The sequence below is a fragment of the Aedes aegypti genome, chromosome 3 (assembly GCF_002204515.2).
Source record: "Aedes aegypti strain LVP_AGWG chromosome 3, AaegL5.0 Primary Assembly, whole genome shotgun sequence".
NCBI classification, from domain to species: domain Eukaryota; kingdom Metazoa; phylum Arthropoda; class Insecta; order Diptera; family Culicidae; genus Aedes; species Aedes aegypti.
In genome coordinates, this window is record NC_035109.1 from 402393645 (window position 1) to 402413752 (window position 20108).

A 20108-nucleotide genomic window follows, 5' to 3' on the forward strand; every position below is an offset into this window, starting at 1 on the left:
CCCATAAGCCTTCCAGTGGAGAACAGCCTTTCAATCACAGTAGTGGTTGAAAGGTACACCACTAGGTGGGTTTTATGACGTTTGTGAATTCTCACTTATATGTTGAAGTCTACCAAGTGTTCCCTTCTTTTCATATGTGGATCTTCAGTTTGGTCGATATTGCGATAACTATTTCATCAGTTTCATAACAAAATAAGTCTATTCCAAAGTATTAAATAATTTCAGAAACAGTTTTCACAGTTTACTGTTCCTGTAGTTTCCTCAAACGGTTTAAGAGTTTTATTGCTAGTAATTAATTCTCGACAATTTTTCGCAATGGCATCTCAGACGGATATACGTTCTGTGCAGCCTATCGACAAGCTACATGTCTTAGCTTCATAGTACACATTATGTACACACACCTGTGTTCATAATAGGAATGTTTAAAAATTTGAAATTTCCAATTATAGACCCTCAATCTGATTTACATGTTATCCAGCTCGCTGTCGACGTGCCTACTATGGACCCACCTGGAATTATGAATCTTGTTGTGTGATTTCGCTTACAAAACTGTACAAATATCTATACATTATGCACCTGACCATACATTTTGCATGAAACTCCCTCGATGGATTTTTATAGGAATATGGTTGCTTTGAGTGTTAATTTTAGTTTTTTTTTTCTGTAGAGCATCCATGATGAGCATGATCATGAGCATAGATGACTGTACAATTAGTAGTTGCTACTCCGTGATTGACTAGAACAATCGAAGTTGCACAGGGAATTAATGAATGGGGCTTGGGATTAGCTTACCATTCTCAATGTGCACAAATCGAGAGTTTACATTTTAAAATTCAATAACGGCGCCGGCGACGTCCTTATGGTCATCAGTGAAGAGAAGAAATGTTAGTTAGACAACCGTTGTTACTAGAGACTGAGTACACCTCTGCATCTCCACAGTTGTCATGGAAAGGATATTTGGTAAATGGGATAATAAAGAGATCTGGCAGTCACCAATGTTTGGTGATGCGATCCATGATATAATCACGTCTCACTGGATTCGCATTGTACGCTGATCAAGTGTTCATAGCTCGTTTGATCCTGCCCTCGTCACCCACCCCTACAGGAGCAGGCGACAAGGTCGAAGGATCGAACACCACTCTTTTTCTATAGGGCATCCATGATATGCAAAAAGTCTACAATTGGTATCTACTTCCTAGAAGTTTAAAACGACTACTCAAATTAACTCAAGTTAACGCAAGAAAAATGGCGCTCTCAAACACCACCAGTAGAAGATATGACTTTAAAATTCTTTATTGTTGAAACTGCTCTATCTTTAACGTTTCGCCTCATTGTGTCAATCCAGGCTCATTATATTTTAACTTATTATATTTAACTTTACCACATATTAAGATTTCATAAAAATACTATGAAAAGATGAAGTTGAACTCTAAACTGCCCATAATACCACCCCCCAGGAAGTTTGTCTGAAACGCTCATCAAAATTCTCAACAAGACTGCCTTGCTGCATCCGGCATTGAAGATAAATCATTACCGCTCGTTAATCCATTAATTCATAAATCAATTCATTAATCATTGTTCATCTTCTCCCGTTTCTCGTTCCAGCCATTCCTTCTGTAATAGCACTTCAGGATGGCAGTAGGAATAGTATTAAGAACGGGTCTCACATCGGACCAATGCGGGAGGGTCAGGACCTGCAAGTCGTTTGCGAAGTATACGGCGCCCGTCCAGTACCTGTGATAAGTTGGCATCGGTCGGGAAGTGTTGTTAGAGGTAAGGCTCATCGACAAAAATTAAAGTGGTTCTATCCACTAAACGCACAACAATATCATCCTATTAAATGTTTGTTTTCCCCTCTCGCTCTCCCCCTTCGTTACACAGATTCACAGATTGTGGAGGATCATAATGGGCTGTTTACAGTAAAGTCAACATTATCGCTCACCCTCTCGCGACAGGAATTGGGCGCCACCTACATCTGCCGCGTCGAGATGAAAGAGTTGTCGCTGGTTGTTGATAATCATTTTCATATCGATTTACAAGGTAAACGCACCGGTGTCAGTTATAGTGAAAACAGCCCCCGGCGCCATGTTCGATGGGTGGAAAAATCTGCCCACAACGAGGCGATGCTGCTGTTTCAGCGATTCTATGTTGCATATACCCGAAAACTATTTATCCGAAAGATATCTAGTTAAGTGACAAAATTCTGTTTCGGAAGATGAGGTTAAATCTCTGATGAAAACTCCAATACAAAAATATTGATTCGAACATAGCAACAAATTAACTGTAATTGTAAGCAATCAAACTTCAATGATTGTAAACATGATTTATAGGATCTGCACATTTTTAAACGTTGCGACGTAACATACAGTATAAAGAATATCCGAATTTTTGTCGCAATCGGATAAATAGTTTTCGTGTTAAAGCCATTCGGGTAAATAGTTTTCTGGTATTTGCTATAGAATTGTTTCAGCACAGCTCTTCTCACGTTTGTTCTTCTAACCGCTTACTCTCCTCTTGTTTCAACTCCACAGTGAGACCTACAAAGATCAATTTATCGGGTGTCGAACATCACACGGTGCAGGGTACCAAAGTTTTACTACAGTGCCAGGTAAGCGGAAACCGTTCAGCCGTAAAACGTCCTTTTTCCTCTGCCCCATCCTCTTTTTGGGATGGGGAGGGGGGTCTTCTTGGACACTTTTTCGCTCATTTCATCCTTTAACGATTGCGTGCCGAAGGGCAAGTAAATTGAATAAATTTGAATAATTAAATTTACTTTTACACCTTTCCCCGTACGTGTGTGTTTGTGTGGGTGTGTGCGTTTGCATGTGTACTCAACGTCATCAACTTGACGCTTCCCGTTTCCTGTCTACCGCCGTTTGGCCTGCTTCCGGTTCCGTAGGTGAGCGGCGCTAGGCCGGCGGCCAACATGACATGGTACAACTCGACCAGGCTGATACCGGACGAAACGAACGAAATCACCTCCGTCAGCACACAAACGGTAAGTAGCCTGGTAGTCATAAGTGCCAATCACGGTGTGTCTGAAACCGTCATCAACGGAAAAAATGATAATAAAATCTGCACCCATCACTCGAGAGATATGGTATCCAAGGAAACTCTCCGTGAATTTGAAGATGTTCCACAGAAAGAATCCTCGTATCACACTTCTTTCGAGTGGTGGATGCAGTTCTTTTTTTTATCACTGACAACGGTTTCAGAAACACCGTGAAAATATGATGGGGCTCGACAGAACGACTCTCACAGTGACGATGAGGACGAGAACTTCGACGATGGTACAATGATAATGACAGACGAACCATTCACTTTTCAGCTGGGGCTTTTTGGGCGGAAGGGTATTATCGCCATAAACGACTTTAACAGGTGCTTAAAGTTGGGCTTTTTATTGTTGCAATGTGGTCGAGGTGGCGAAGCACATTTAATGAAATTTCATTGTTTCCAGTAGTTGCGGTTGCGTGGGATTCTGAGCAGAATGGCAGGAGTTCTCATTATTTCGAATGATTATGGGCCGGAATTGGCTGGAACGGTGTTATAATTGAGATTTGTCGATTGTGAGTGTATCATTGTGAGTTTTCCAGAAGATGACTTCTTGAAGTGTTACCCTCAGTTTTTGGTTTCTTAAAGTTGTTTACAGACTCTAAGAATTTGATTTGATTTGCTTAATTCATTAGAAAATAGAATGGTAGTGATCGATTATGGTTCTTGAACTGTGCAAGTGCTATAAAGAACACTAACTTCATTGACATTTCACACACTTACTGCTTAAAAACTTAAGTAAAATCATGAAAGGTTACCAATAATTAATTGCATTTCATGTTATTTTTCTTCATGGATTTCCTCATCGACATCATAATTTATTGAAAGATAATTGTCAAACTTCATCACCTAATTAAAATATAACCGACGATCAATTGAAGGTTGCCATCCACCAATTTGCTACTTTGCGCAAATAAACCGATCCAGTATCAATTAATCATATCTGATGGCCCTAACCAACTACCGAAGCTGAACATGCTCGTTCGTTTTTCAAATGTCTGTCCGACGTTTTTTTTTTCGACAACATCCCCGACATTGATCCTGTTTCGCGCATCGGTTTGTTGAAGGGAATCCCGTTCCGAGCACATCTAGCTACACACCGTAACACCCGCTAAATTCGGAATTGATTTGACTTTGATTGATACCACGCTGCTGAACAGAAATCCGTAACGGGGCGACCATGGGCAGAGCCAGGATTTTTGTCAGGGGGAGGGTGATCTACTCATGCATCTTCTTCTTGGCATTACGTCCTCATTGGGACAGAGCGTGTTTCTCAGCTTAGTGTTCTTATGAACTCTTCCACAGTTATTAACTGAGAGCTTTCTTTGCCAAAATTGCCATTTTCGCATTCGTATCTCGTGTGACAGGTACGATGATACTCTATGCCCAGGGAAGTCAAGGAAATTTCCATTGGGCAGCGTCAATTTATTACGTAACGCTAAATTGGAAATTTTTGACCTCCCCCCCCCTCCTCCGTAACGCTTTTTGTTTTAAAATTTTCAAATTTTTGTATGACCCGTAACGCTTGAGCCTACTCCCCCCCTCCCCCTAAAGCGTTACGTAATTTGTGGATGCCGCCTTACACCTTCAGCATGGCTTTGCTTTGTAGCCGCGGACTCTAACCACTCGGCTAAGGAAGGCCCCTCATGCTACCCTTCAGAATTAACACCAACAACTGCTTCAAGAATCAAGAATTACTCAAAGATCACAGAAACTCCTTCATGAGTTTTCTGCCGAAATCTTTTGAAGATCATTAAGAGTGATAATTTTATAAGAAGCTCTTCTTAGCATTCCTTTGAGTTTAATTTAAAAGATTCTTTTATTTTCAAGAGTTCCTTAGGAGTTTCTTCAGCAATTTCTTTTAAAAATAGTTAGAAAAGATTTCATGAAGGACATATTTAGGATTTGTTATTCTTATTATTATTATCTCACGGTGCCCCGACAGACCGTTATTATGCCAAAAAATTGTGCATCAAATCTGAGCATAGGGCTCGATTCCTGAGGTCATTCTTGAACTCTGGGCCAATTTTTAAAAAAATCTCGATTTGAAGTTTTTGACTTAAAAATTCAATATAATCCATATTAAAAATTTCAATAGCATTGAAAAAACCTACAAAAACGCTCAAAAAGTTAGGTAAACTGTTCGCAACTACTATATAACTTTTACCGTTGTTATAATTACAAATATTTACTACTGGCTTAACTTACCAGAGTGGCTTAAGTATATTTTTACATGGCGTAAACCAGTAAGCTTCGTTTAATAGAATGAAATCAAAGAAATAAATTTCAAATTACTATCGACAAACGTGAAACATTCTATGCTGAATATTATTAATTAACAGCTTATTTTACAACTTTCACACTAAGTGACCAGCCCACCAACGTCTGCCGTATTTATTTTTTATTTAATTTGCTTTGTTCATCTGGTACTACTCTTGATGTTTACACCTAGTTTTCCACCGAGTATTGCCCTCAGCACTTTACCTAAAAATATCCTGTTTAACATTCTCAGCCTCAACAGGATTATAACTACACGGGAAACATGATTGTCATATGTCACAAGTCACAAGTGTTCGAAGATTAACAAAGTCATTAACAACCTCAAACAAATCACCACTCTTATACCTGCAACCATTTACTTCGTTTATTTTTTTCGGGTTTCATCGTCAATCTGTTTATTGATTTCTAGGTCGTCTAGAATCTAGTTGTTGCAGGTAATTTCAAAGACTTCAAAATGAGACTTAAAGCTGTTTAAGCTGACAAATACAATCAAGTGTAAGGATTGAAGACGAGAAGCTTTTTTTTGTAAAATACATGGAATGAAAAGAGATGAGTTTCCGAGTTTCCAAATTTACTGTTCAATATTGCGTTTTGTCGATTATATTCAGGGTAGACAATCGTCGCCGTCAAATGGAAAAAGTCGGCAACGAAACTAAAAGAAGCGTTGTCATCGTCACTCAACCAGCGTCGGATGACGATTTGCCGCAGAGATCCAGGCTCGGCGTCATGACGAACAAATACGAACCGACTACAAATATGAATCGTGTCTTCGACAGTTTATGAGTATGTTTTGCAAAAATAAAACAAAAACAAAACACAACATGGCGGGCTTAATTGAAACCAGAATGTAAACACGGCGCAAAAGTAATAGGCGACACTGAAAATAATATCGATTACAGGCTCATAACATTGGGCGATGGTTTATGAAATGTGTATTAAAGTGGAGAGTTAAAGTTAAAGTTTGAGTATATATTCTCCCATTGGGATTAAAAATGAGAATTTCATTGGTTATTTTCTCATTGTTATTGATTTGTCAGATAGGCCCTTATCGCGAATCCCTCTCGATTTGCTAGTTGATGATTTTGGGTTGAAGTTGTCGTGCATTCTTTCGTCGATGACGAGATGACGACCTGCCACACGGAAAAAAACAGATTACCTAATTTTTGAGTTGACTTTACCCAAAATTCAGTATATCGATTATTCTCTCAACCCAAAATCTCTCGGTATTCTCTCTCTTCCCCACCAATGTTGTCAAAAACAATGGGGGTAGTTTGGCCTAATAAGCCAAATTTGGGTAAATGCATTATTCTCAAGCTTGGGTTGCATGAAATCAATTTTGCGTTAAATCAAACCAAATTGAAGTAAATTCTTCTTATGGCTTCAAAGGCAAAGTACCTAATGCAGGCCTAGGAAATTTAGCCAAATTTGGGTTATTGGGCGCAACTACGGTTTTGCGTTGAAACAACTCAGATTTGAGTAGACCTGCGTTGCCGTGCAGAGTTATTATACTGGATGACTATTTTTCTATTTCGTCGGTGACGAATCTGACGCTTGTCTGCCCTGATTATACTCTTTAATTTTGCAGACGATGACTTTATTGGAATCGATCGCAGTGCAGTAAAGCAGGTTTTTACTTTTTTAAAGATGTACAACTAAGCCAAGCTTGTAATGCCATTTACTCTATCTGAACATATATGATCGCATATAGAGAAAAAAAACAGGTTCAGATGTGTTTGTGCTGAGGCAGTTCTTGATGGAGCAGTAATTAAAGTTGTTGAAGAGCGATAAAACATTTAAGACGTATGTTAATAAAAAAAAAACTTGAAAGTATGTTGTTTCGAAAATTGAAGCAGTTTTTAATAATAATGCAAAGAGAGCAAAGATTAGTGCAAGCTTGCCTAAATGAAACATCATTGTTAATTTGCCCTGTATACAACGCTTATTCTTGGCTCTCTTAGCACATTCATTTGAGAACAGGAGCGAAAACTATTGAGCGAATAAAATAGACAAACTTCAGTGAGCTGGTCATCTATTGCGAATGCCGGGAAAGCTGTAAATATTTCTAATTATAACAACTGTAATAATGTTATACTAGTTGAGAACAGTTTGGCCAACTTTTTAAGCGTTTTTGTAGGTTTTTTCACTGCTTTTGCAAAATTTTAATATGGATAATATTGAAATTTTCAGTCAAAAATTTCAAATCAATATTTCTCGAAATTCCTCCTAGGGATTTTTTTAAAAATTGGTCCAGAGGTGCAGAATGACCCTAGGAATCGAGCCCTGTGCTCAGATTTGATGGACAATTTTTTTGCATAATAACGATCTGTCGGGGCACCATGTATCTCTATAAGGGCAAGATTTGTTCAATACACATTCCTTGCATAAATTCATGATATCAAGAATGATATTCAATTTTTTATCTTTATTTTTGAAAAACTTCTCTGTAATTCGGCAGATTTTTTTTTAACAGTGCTCCTAGAGATATGCATATGTAAATTATAATTCCTTCATTATTATTTATCAATGCCTTTAATAAAAAAGACTTTCAGCCCTTGGCTGGGTTGTCTCTCATTATTCATAAGCCCTAAAGAAATATTGTGTTAAATTCTCAATATACTGTTATTTTTAGTACATCTTTGGAAGAATTTCTGCTGCAATATTTGGAGGAATTCTGAAAAAAAAAAAATTAGGGATATCAAAATATAATTCCTGAATAAATCAATGCTAGATATTTGAGATTAACTTTATTATTACCTTAAAACGGGGCTTCTTTTGACAATATTTCCACATTCTTCAACTTTGAGGATTTGTAACTCCCCAAGTAACACAGCTTGCTATATAAAAGTTCAAAATTCACGTTGTAAACACATTCGATTGTATTTTTATTGTATTATTGACTTAATATCAATTAATATAATAACATAATTAATATAATTAATTTTGAATGTAATTTCCTATCAAGTTCGAGGGGGAATGCATAATTTTTTTTTATTGGGAGAATTTTGGAAGAATCCTTACAAACTTCACATGCATTGTAAATAGTCCATCGATAAATGTAGAACTGATTTTTTTACAAGGAGGGTCATTGCGATCAATGTTGCCCCGCTGATCAATGTTACCCCGGATTACGATACACTCTGAGAAAAATCAAAACTAAATAGTTTAAATACCATTCTAATTCACTATCCACCTGGTTGGGTCTAGGCCTCGTTTACCTCCCTACAAAACGGGTCTAGTATAACTTTGATGAAATCGACGCGAAGATTAGCTTGCATTCATCAGTGTCTAGATTAATGAGATTAACTTCGCCCGTGCTCTAAAATTGAGTTTTTTCATTTATTACAAATTAGAGCAATACTAAATTTACCCAAAAACAACTTTATTTATTAATAATGATTATATTATTGAATGCTATAATTGGTCAAACAGCACCTACACAAGCTCACCCGGCCAGGAATATTCTCCGCATGAAGATCCTCCAGCGTTGACCACCTTGCAAGTGGTTGATGTCGTTTCGCACAGCGCTTGATTTTCTCCCAGTGGTCCCTCAGGTATCAGGTGTGAAAAACCATTTGGAATCGCCCGGCCCGATGTTGATTTTGATTGAACTGAAGTTGGTGTTCTCCTGGTGGCCGGGAGTTCTGCTTCCATTAATTTGACTCATATGCGAGAGCATGCTGGCCGCGGATCCAACCCGGGCAGACGAAGGCAGTTTCTGCAGTTCCGCAGCTTGATCTTCCATTAGCGTTCATCGCAGAAGTCAACATTCCCTTCTGAAGCGCAGCATTTTGTTGCTGTTTCTGCACTTCTACCGCTTGTCGTTGCCGGATCCAGTGTCGTTGATGAACCCTTCGTTCGGAGTTGGTGCTCACGACACCGGCCAACTTGTCACGTTCCTCCTGTTGAAGAATTGGAAAATCCAGCGCTGGTAGCGACTGAGTGTCTTAAAAATAGAATCTTTAGAGATCCTGTTTCTGAAAAAAATATCAAACAAAGACCGGACAGGACCCTAGAAGAGACTGAAAAAACAACAGGAATTAAAAACAGGTTAAACAAAAATCTAGAAATTAAAGTTAAGTACGAGATGAAGAGTTTTCTAAAGGTTGTTTTTTAAGCAATCCGATTAGACATTTCTCTAATGATATTTCTAACAATTTTTGGAAATTTCTCGTGAATCACGACAAGAATTTTTCATGATTTTCTTTAGGTATTCCATTAGATATAAATATAGGTATTCTTCCAAAATTCCTTCTGATATTACTCCGAACATTTTCTTCAGGAGTTCATATAGCGATTTTTGCTGGACTTGATCATACAGTCTCGTTACCTACAAAAAATAAATTCAGATTTTTTTTCGAGGAACATGTCATAATTAACTTAAAAGATTGCATCGATTATTTCTTCAGCAAATCTACCAAAATATGTCAGATATTTCTCAAGGGAGTGCCAAGTTTTTCAAGAATTCATTCAGTATTTTCTCCATTTAATTTATTTTTGTTCAAAATTATCTTTGAGATATTTGTTGAGAGTTTATTTCATATGTTTTGCGATCTCTTTAGAATTTCAGCCAAAAAAATTGTTGAAGTTAACTTTAGGAAGTACGCCAGATATAACTTCTCAGACTACTTCAAATAATTAATCTAGGAATTATTTCATGATTTTGTTCAGAAACTAGTTTCTAAATTCTAAATTTTCTTCGGAATTTCGATTGTGGATTTCTTTAAAAATTTCCATCGGTAATTCTGGGAATTACTTTTGAAAATTTCTTAGGAAATTCCTTCGAAATTTGCTTTTGTATTTCTTTCGGAATTTTCTTTGGAATTCCCTTCAGAATTCTTTTTGTGATTTCTTAGGAATTTCCATTGAAATTTTCTTGCCTTTAAATTATTTTTCGGAATTTCTTTTGAAATTACCTACTAAACTTCCTTTTCAATTTCCTTCTGCAGTTTCCCCTGCAATTTACTTCGGATTTTCCCCTGGAAATCCTTTTGGAATTCCCTTTGGAATTCCCATTGAAATTTTCTTTTGGATTTTCCAATCGAATTTCCTTAGGAATTTTCTTTGGAATTTCCTTTAGAATTTTCATTGAAATTTCGGTATTACATTTAGAATTTTCTTTGGTATTCCTTGCAGAATTTCCTTCGAAATTCCTTTTGAAATTTCTTCGGAATTGCCTTTAAATTTGTTTTCGGAATTTTGTTTGAGATTTCATTCGGAATTTCCTTTGAAAACCTTCTGAACTTCCTTTTGAATTTCCTCCTGCAGTTTCTCCTGGAATTTACTTCACAATTTCCTCTGTAATTTTCTTCGGAATTTCTTCTTGAAATTCCTTTAGAATTTCCATTTAAATTTTCTTTTGGTTTTTCAAGTGAAATTTTCTTTGGAATTTCTTTCGGAATTTCCCTTGAATTTTGCTTCTGAATTTCCTTTGAAATTTCCTCTGGAATTTCATTCGAAATTTCCTTTGAAATCAACAAAGGAATTTATTTTGAAAGTTCGTTCGGAAATTCCTTTGTAATTTCGTTCGGAATTTTCTACGAATGTTTCTTCGGAATTATGTTTGGAAATCCTCAGAATTTCCATCTGAATTTCTTGGAATCACCTTCGAAATTTCCTTCGAAAATTGCTTTGGTATTTTCTTCGGAATTTTCTTTGGAATTCCCTTCAAAATTCTTTGTGTAATTTCTTCGGAATTTTCTTTAGAATTTCCATTGAAATTACCTTAGGAATTTTCTTCAAAATGGCTTTAAATAATTTTTCGGATTTTTTTTAGATTCCTGCTGAATTTCCTACGGAAATGCTCCTGGAATTTTCTTTGGGGTTTCCCCTGGAATTTTCTTCAGAATTTCCTTTAAAATTCCTATTGAAATTTTCTTGGGAATTTCCAATTTTCCTTAGGAATTTCATAAGGAACTTTAATTTTGTTTGGAATTTCGTTCGGAATCTCCTTCGTATTTTTCTTTAGGAGTTTCCTTTGAAAATAACATAGGAATTTCCGTTGGAATTCTCTTCAGTTTTTTTCAGAATTCCTTTAGGAATTTCCATCAGAACTTCCATTGAAATTTACTTCTGAATTTTCTTTTGAATTTTGTCTGGAATTTCATTCGAAATTTCCTTTGAAATTAACATAGGCTTTTCGTTTACTTAAATTTCATTCGGAATTTCATTTGGGGATTTCTTTTAGATTTTCTAACTGAATTTCTTTAAATTTCCTTCGATTTTTTTCGGAATTTCCTTCGAAATTTCCTTCGAAAACTGCTCTGGAAATCCCTTCAAAATTATATTTGCAGTCCTTTAGAATTTCCAATTATAAAAATAATTATAAACCTATTAACTTAGGTTTATGAAATTTGAAAATAAACAAAAAATCCAATTTCAGCTGTGGTCGATTTTTAAAAGGATTAAAACCAATTTTTTGTCAATCCGTTAAAACATGTAAAAACTTGAAATTGATGTTGTCAATCCAACAGTATAGATAATTGACATAATAAAACTTGATATGATATACTTTTATTTAAATTGAAAATACCCAAAAAGCTATGATTTAATAAAATAATTTTATGTGGAAATAACAACAAGCGTTTTTTTAGAAATTTTACATTTTGTCAAATATTATCTAGCGAAGCCGAATCAAATTTCAAGCAAAAATTCATATTCCACATGCAATGTACTTCAACTCACCACATCAAAGATATCGATGAAAACATATATTACTAGTTAAGTTCCAACAAAACACAAAAGTAGGGTCTATGCTGCCCAAGAAATGATTTTTTTAAATTAAGACTTTAATTTTTAAAAGTTATTTTATCAAACACAATTATTACAGGCAGCATTTAAAATGTCCCTATGAAAAATCCAAAAATTTAAAAAATATTTATTTGTTTGAAAAAATATTGTGATTAACAATAAGTAACAATATACAAATTTCATGCGGGTAGTTGAGTTTACATTATTATTTTGTGTCATGCGTTAGGAATCATGTAATTGCAGCATAATAGGTATATAAATATTATCCATTAAAGAATACTTGATGGAATACTTCGAGAATTCGCTACAAATATTTTCGATAGTTTAAAAGTACAAGTTTTAAAGTGAGTATTCTTAAGAAATTCCTAATAGCAACAAAAAAAACTGCTTCACCATAAAATCTGGCAGAACTTAGTCATATATACCCTTACAACGTCTCTCAAGAAATTTGTATGACAATAGACTTAAGAAATTCCATCCAAACACTTCAAAAATTCTACCATAGATTCAGGTGCTCCTGAATTTCTTCTTCAGCAAATTTATAGAAATTCTACTTAATCAATTCAAACAATTTAATTTCACAAGAAATTTAAAAAAAATGGTAATGATTATGTATCCTATCTTTGCAGAGTACAATTTTTATTGGGACATCTCAGAATTATTTAACAAGTTATAGTTAGACACTTTTTCAGAAATAGCTTCGAACTTTAGAAAACTTTTCCAGACACAAAGAATCCAAACGTTTTCTAAATGAAAAAATGGCCTAATCGACCATTATTCATATGGAAATCCAAGGTGGAATTTTTCAAAATTGTAGAAAAAAATGTTTTCCTGAACGCAAATTGTTAGATAAAAACATAGAGAAGCTTATGAAGAAAACTTTGGAATAATTTCTAGAAAAAACTCTTACTTAAAGAGTTTTTAATTAAGATACAGAAAGAATCCCGTAAAGATCAATAGTGCTATCCCGAGAAAAATCCCTTGACAAATGATTGAACATATCTTTGATGGGATCTATATAAAATTTTTGGAACAGAATATTATAAAAAACTTTCGACGAATTTCTGAAGAAATGTTTAGAAGTATTGTTTGTAATTTTTCTTAATGTTCTATTTTACTATTTCTGACGCAAGCAATAAATTAATCTCTCGAGGAATATATACATGAGATAGTTTTGAAGGAAAGCAATGGAGCAACATCTTTTTTCCAAAATTTTTCAAGAAGTCTTCCAGGAGTTCATGAAGTGGTTTTCTATAAATTTCGTCAGTATTTTGTCTAAGATTTTCGTTCAAGACATCTTTATGAATTCAACTGTTTTTTTCAGTGATCTCACTGTAATCTCTGATGAAATTTCTGTATAAAATCCTGATGAACTCTTGGTAGAACTTCCTTATGCCTGAAGGAGTCATGGTTGATTTTCTAGATAAATTGCTAAGATATTTATCGAAAAAATATTTTTTTGAAAAAAAAATGAATCCCTTTATAAAATTCTGTAGGATTTTCTGAAAGAATTTCTCAGAAAAAAAAACATCGAAAGCTATTTTGTATGATTATCGAAATGCTGGTGTGAAACCATAAATAGGATTTGACTGAAAGAAGAAATAGGAAAATCATCGCAGAAACTTGATGAATTCTTATAGGATTTCCAGGGAAAATTTAATGATTTTCTTCAAAAGATGTAGAACGAAACTCACAGGATTTTCTTATAAGAACTATGGAAAGCTCTAGAAAATCTGTTAGAGAAACTCCCGTAGAAATTGGAGGAAGAATTGATGGAAAATATCTAGAGGAAATTCTGAAATAGTATCTGGAAAAGTTTTCAAAACAATTCCTGGAATAAATTTTGGACTTATTCCTCTTATTATTCCTTAACTAAACGTCTGAAGAAATTTTAGGATTGAATTCTATAAGATTTCGTAGGAAATCTCTATAGAAAATTCTAGAGAGATACCTGTAGGACCTCCTTAAAGAATGTCCCGAAGAAACCTCTGAAGGAGGCAGATACATTTCTGGAAAATAATTGTGTAAGTCTCTTAAAGATTCTCTGGAACTTCTAGAATTGTGCACCAGGATTTACTACAAGAATAGGCTGACCATACGTACCGTATTTAACGGGACAGTACCGTTTTCATCCCCTCGACGAACTGTCACGTCGTTTTATGGAAAATGCTTGAATTGTCCCGTATTTTAGGAAATGAAGAATTGGCACATAATGTTCAACACTAGTAAAAAAATAAAAATAACAACATAACAAACAGTTTAAAGAAATATTGTCTTCCTCATCTATTTTCCAAGCAATTATTAGTTTCTCAAACAGAGTTTAACTTGATCTGTGCATGCTTCTGCTTAACTTTTTGCGTTTCTTTACTCATATTTATGCCAAATTTTGGTGGATTTCCAAAATACGGATCTTCATAAGATAATTATTCATATAATGCCTAAAATGAAAAAAGAACAACTATGTGTTTACTTCTGATACGCAATTAATTGGGTTAACTGTATAAAAAGTGGATATTTCAATGAAGTAATGAAATATTAGAAAATTTTACGTTTGAATTTGAAAAATTGAAAAGTGTAAAAATCGTTACAATCGTTACGTTAGGAAATTTAAAAAAAACGCTGCTTCTCGAAAATCAAAGAATGAGCTTCAAGGTTCTTAAGTGATTTTTATTGAATCATACAGACATGTAGCTTGGGATTGCATAATCTGGTTCTGCTACTTACCCTCGAATGGCGGTTTCCCGAATGTCGTTATCAGTCACCATCCGATACTGACGAAGGATGGATATGTTCTTCCCCAATACACGGTCCTTCGTGCGGCGTCTTCTGGTGGCTGGACGGAGTTTTTGTGTGGGGGGATTGGGAATCGAACCCATGACCTTCCGCTTGCGAAGCGAAAGCGTAACCTCGAGGCTACGGGACCCTCTAAAATAGCTCAGTTCTCCGAAAAGTTCTAACACTCATAATTGTCATTTCAAGGTGGTGAACAATATGTATTTAGTCGAGAATGATCGAATATCTCCTTCTTTGGTAGCTTATCGATCTTTATAATTCAACACTATCCTACAACCCGAGCAAAAGCAAAGTTTTGACCATTAAATTGAGATATTGAACTGATTGACATAAGAGATAAAGATCTGAAGATAATATCAAAATTTTATTCCTGGAACTTCTGAGTCGTAGCTAAATTTGACGTTGGAAGATCTAAGGAATAGCTCGCTGATATTGGTTTGATTTTATAAAAGTTAAATATGATATGCTAATAGTATTCCAGGAGTAAATTTTAGATATTATTTACGGATCTTTTATCTCTTATATCTTTCGGGTTAATATCTCCATATCAAAATTTGCTATTATTTAGCTTTTTTCATCTGCTCGGGTGAAGACTGTTATTGCACTTTTTTGAGCTGCATTGCTTTACAAGGGAACGGGTCATTCGGGGAACTGGAATTCGGGGAAAAGTAGCACAATCGCATAATCTATGCCTTTTAAAATTGTCCCGTTTTTGTTTTTTATTTGTCCCTTTTTTATCTGGTTGGCTTATGGTCAGCCTATACAAGAATAAAACAAAAATAAAGACTTAACATATTTTGATTAAAAAAGATACCTTATAGATCTTACATTGAAAATAGAGACCTGCTACCAGCCCTTTCGTTAACATCCTAAAACATTTGCTTCATTTTGATCCTCACCAATCGTTAGTTTGGCCTCCGCTTGTCGAGCTGGTTTCTTTCTAAGGTTCCCGGCAAGCTAGCATTCAACGAGCGCACGTTCAGATCCGACTGACCTTGGACGAATCATAGCAAACTTCTTTGCTCCGATCGCGATTCTTGGTCAACGCCATGCCGGAAGGCGCAGAACTGTTTTACTCCTCGAATTGGTGCTTTTTCTGCTCTTGCGCTTCCTCCACTTCCAAACCGTTCTATTCTTACCGATAAACGTCTCCTTCGACCGACAAAATAGGTCGTCCACAGTTGCAGCAACCGTCAGCTTGGATGTCGAACCAATTCCCATCGCCACCAGTTCCGTATGAAAAACAGAATTTAGTACTTTACCATACCATATACCAAAACTCTAATTGAAATTAATAGTTTAGAACTAAACTTGTCTGGAATTATTTTGAGATCACAAGTTGGTGAGAAATGACATAAGTGATCTAGAACAAAACCTAAGGAAAAAAGACGATAAGATAATGTTAGATAATACTAAAAGTAGATATTTCAATACCATATGCTCCGAATGTTTTATAATTTTTCTCCAGCAGAAATCTAAAATCCTTAATCATACTGGATGGTTGAAATGAGGCTAAAAATAAAAGAATCACAATATAAACTTGTTCACCTCGAGTAGCATTTAAAATGGGCCAAAATGTTAATGACGTGCTGCATTTCTTGTCTTACAAACATGTTATGAAACTACTGATTTAGAAAATGCACACACCTTTATTAGGCTAATTGATGAGATACGCGTTTTTAACTATTGAAGTGAGGAGTGTCACGAGAGTTTCGCGTAATTCAAGCCAACTATTATTACTATTGTCAGCTGAGGTGTTGCAAAATGTAGCAATTTTGCCTGTTCAAAAGATAAATTAGCACTGTTGAAGAATATCCGATTGGACATTAATCAATACCTAATTATTGAGACTTAAATACTTAAAAACGGTCTTCCGCAAATCTGTAGCTGACGAATTTTTTTAACAGTTTCGGCGTAGCTCGGCCCTCTAGAGCACATGAGCAAACACAACAACCGATTGATTTAATTGCTTGCTTTTTCCATACTAATTATCATACAAACCACAAAGGGCTTGTGCAGTCTTAGTTTTCATCCAAATGAGCTCAAACTTTGGAATATTTTTGATCTAGGATCGAATAAGTGGTGTGGAGCAAACACGAATATTAAAATTTGCATAAGTTGAGCACGTTGGAAAAAAAATCATTTTAACCAAATTGAAAAAAAAATTACGTAGAATCTAGATTTGATATTTAGATATCAATAATGTCCTATATCAACCTGTTTTGCAAATCACCAAAAATTAAAAAAGTGGTAATATATATTGTTAAGCTTTCGGCCATCCTGGGATACACTGCCAAACATTGAGAAAATCAGCTTTTATGTAATCCAAAGCAGATTCACTATGATTTATTTTCTTTAATTTTTATGGTAAATGTTGTTAAATCTTCTTCTTAGACACTATTTCAATCAAATGCTCTGTTTTTTAGTTATAGTTATGAAAAAGACTACAAAACAAGTGCAAATCCAAGGGACCATTGAGCTAGCAATGAAAACCAACTTTTGCTATAGTTGCCTTACTCTTACTTACTTGATACTTGATGGGCTACAATCCGCTACGTTGAATCTACGCCGAATGGATAATTCTTCTCCACTGGGTTCGGTCCTGAGCCAATCGCTTCCAGTTGCTCTGAACGTTAAGTGCCCTTAAGTCCTCTTCAACTGCAAAAAGCCAACGTGGTACAACTTATGATTCATGCGCCGCCGCCAGATTCCATTTTCTTGTTTACCGCCGAGTATTGTTCGCAGTACTTTACGCTCAAAAACTCCAAACGCTTTCCGGTCGACCTTTTTCAACGTCCAGGATTCATGGCCGTATAGAGCAACCGGAAGGATAAGAGTCTTATATAGCGCGAATTTTGTTTTCGTCTGCAGGCTACGGGACTTAAGCTGGTTACGGAGCCCGTAAAAAGCCCTATTCGCAGCTGCAAGACGCCTTTTCACCTCGCGGGTAACATCATTATCGCAAGCCACTAAAGTACCAAGATACACAAATTCCTCCACTACTTCAAAATTTTCACCACCTAGCACCACTTCACTATCAACGTCACGATTGGAACCACGCTGTCTATCAGTGATCTTACTTACTTATTTGGCTTTACATCAATTATCTTGATAAAGCCTCGCCAACAATATTTCGCCAATTCCCTCGGTTCATGGCCGCTTCTCTCCATCCTCGACTGTGACCCACGCTCTCCAGGTCCTGGTGTACCTGGTCAATCCACCTAGCTCGCTGCGCCCCACGCCTTCTTGTTCCGACCGGACTCGTGGCGAACACCATCTTTACAGGGTTGTTGTCCGGCATTCTTGCAACATGCCCTGCCCAGCGTATCCTTCCAGCTTTAGCTACCTTCACGATACTGGGTTCGCCGTAGAGTTGAGCGAGCTCGTGGTTCATCCTTCGCCGCCACACGCTGTTCTCCTGCACGCCGCCGAAGATTGTCCTTAGCACTCGGCGTTCGAAAACCCCAAGAGCTTGCAAGTCCTCCTCGAGCATAGTCCACGCCTCATGCCCATAGAGTACTACCGGTCTTATGAGCGTTTTGTACATCGTGCATTTGGTGCGGGGGTAAATCTTTCTTGACCGCAGTTTCTTCTGGAGCCTCATGATGCGCCTTCGTATTTCCCGATTAACATTGTTGCCGTCAACAAGGATCCGAGGTAGACGAACTCGTCCACCACCTCGAAGGTATCTCCGTCTATCGTAACACTGCTTCCTAGGCGGGTCCTGTCGCGCTCAGTTCCGCCAACCAGCATGTACTTTGTTTTCGACGCATTCACCATTAGCCCGACTCTTGTTGCTTCGCGTTTCAGGCGGGTGAACAAATCTGACACCGTTTCAAATTTTCTCCCAATAATATCCATGTCGTCCGCGAAGCAAACAAATTGTCCGGATCTCGTGAAAATCGTGCCTCGACTGTTAAGTCCGGCTCTCCGCATGACACCTTCAAGCGCAATATTGAACAACAGGCACGAAAGTCCGTCGCCCTGTCGTAGTCCCCGCCGAGACTCAAACGAACTGGAGTGTTTGCCCGAGATCTTCACGCAGTTTTGCACACCGTCCATCGTTGCTCTGATCAATCTTGTGAGCTTCCCGGGAAAGCTGTTCTCGTCCATGATTTTCCATAGCTCTATGCGGTCGATACTATCGTATGCCGCCTTGAAATCGATGAACAAATGGTGCGTAGGGACCTGGTACTCACGGCATTTCTGGAGGATTTGCCGCACGGAAAAGATCTGGTCCGTTGTCGAGCGGCCGTCGATGAAACCTGCTTGATAACTTCCCACGAACTCGTTTGCTATAGGTGATAGACGACAGAAGAGAATCTGGGATAGCACTTTGTAGGCGGCGTTTAGGATGGTGATTGCACGATAATTTTCACACTCCAGTTTGTCGCCCTTTTTGTAGATAGGGCATATAACGCCTTGCTTCCACTCCTCCGGTAGCTGTTCCGTTTCCCAGATTCTGACTATCAGCCGATGCAGACAAGCGGCCAACCTGTCCGGGCCCATCTTGATGAGTTCGGCTCCGATACCATCCTTGCCAGCGGCTTTGTTGTTCTTGTGCTGTTGAATGGCATCCTTATCTTCCCCCATCGTGGGAGCTGGTTGGTTTCCGCTGTCTGCTGTGCTGACGTAGCCATCGCTTTCGCTGTCCTGACCTTCTGTGCCTGTGTTCTCTGCGCCATTCAGGTGTTCATCGTAGTGCTGCTTCCACCTTTCGATCACCTCGCGTCCGTCCGTCAAGATGCTCCCATCCTTATCCCGGCACATCTCAGCTCGCGGCACGAAGCCTTTGCGGGATGTGTTGAGCTTCTGATAGAACTTTCGCGTTTCTTGAGAACGGTACAGCAACTCCATCTCTTGGCATTCCACCTCTTCCAGGCGGCGCTTTTTGTCCCGGAATAGGCGGGTTTGCTGTTTCCACTTCAGTCTGTATCGTTCCACGTTTTGCCGCGTACCATGCTGCAGCATTGCAGCCCGCGCTGCATTCTTCTCCTCTAAAACCTCCTGGCACTCCTCGTCGAACCAATCGTTTCTTGAGCTCCGTTCCACATATCCGACAACGCTTTCGGCAGCGTCGTTAATGGCTGCTTTGACTGTCCTCCAGCAGTCCTCAAGAGGGGCCCTATTGAGCTCGCCCTTATCCGGCAACGCTGCCTCAAGATGCTGCGCGTACGCATTGGCGACATCCGGTTGTTTCAGCCGCTCGAGATTGTACCGGGGCGGGCGTCGGTACC

General features: G+C 37.4%; 1 protein-coding gene across 16 annotated transcripts in view; it reads left to right on the plus strand.

Moving 5' to 3' along the window:
- Positions 1-20108, plus strand: part of LOC5564135 (hemicentin-1) — a 409831-nt gene that overhangs the window by 289311 nt on the left and 100412 nt on the right. For all 16 annotated transcript variants that reach the window (XM_021855423.1, XM_021855424.1, XM_021855425.1 and 13 more), the window contains 4 exons: positions 1606-1773; positions 1882-2040; positions 2532-2608; positions 2900-2998. In XM_021855423.1, the coding sequence (XP_021711115.1) occupies positions 1606-1773; positions 1882-2040; positions 2532-2608; positions 2900-2998 (503 nt within the window). The remainder of the gene's footprint in view (positions 1-1605; positions 1774-1881; positions 2041-2531; positions 2609-2899; positions 2999-20108) is intronic.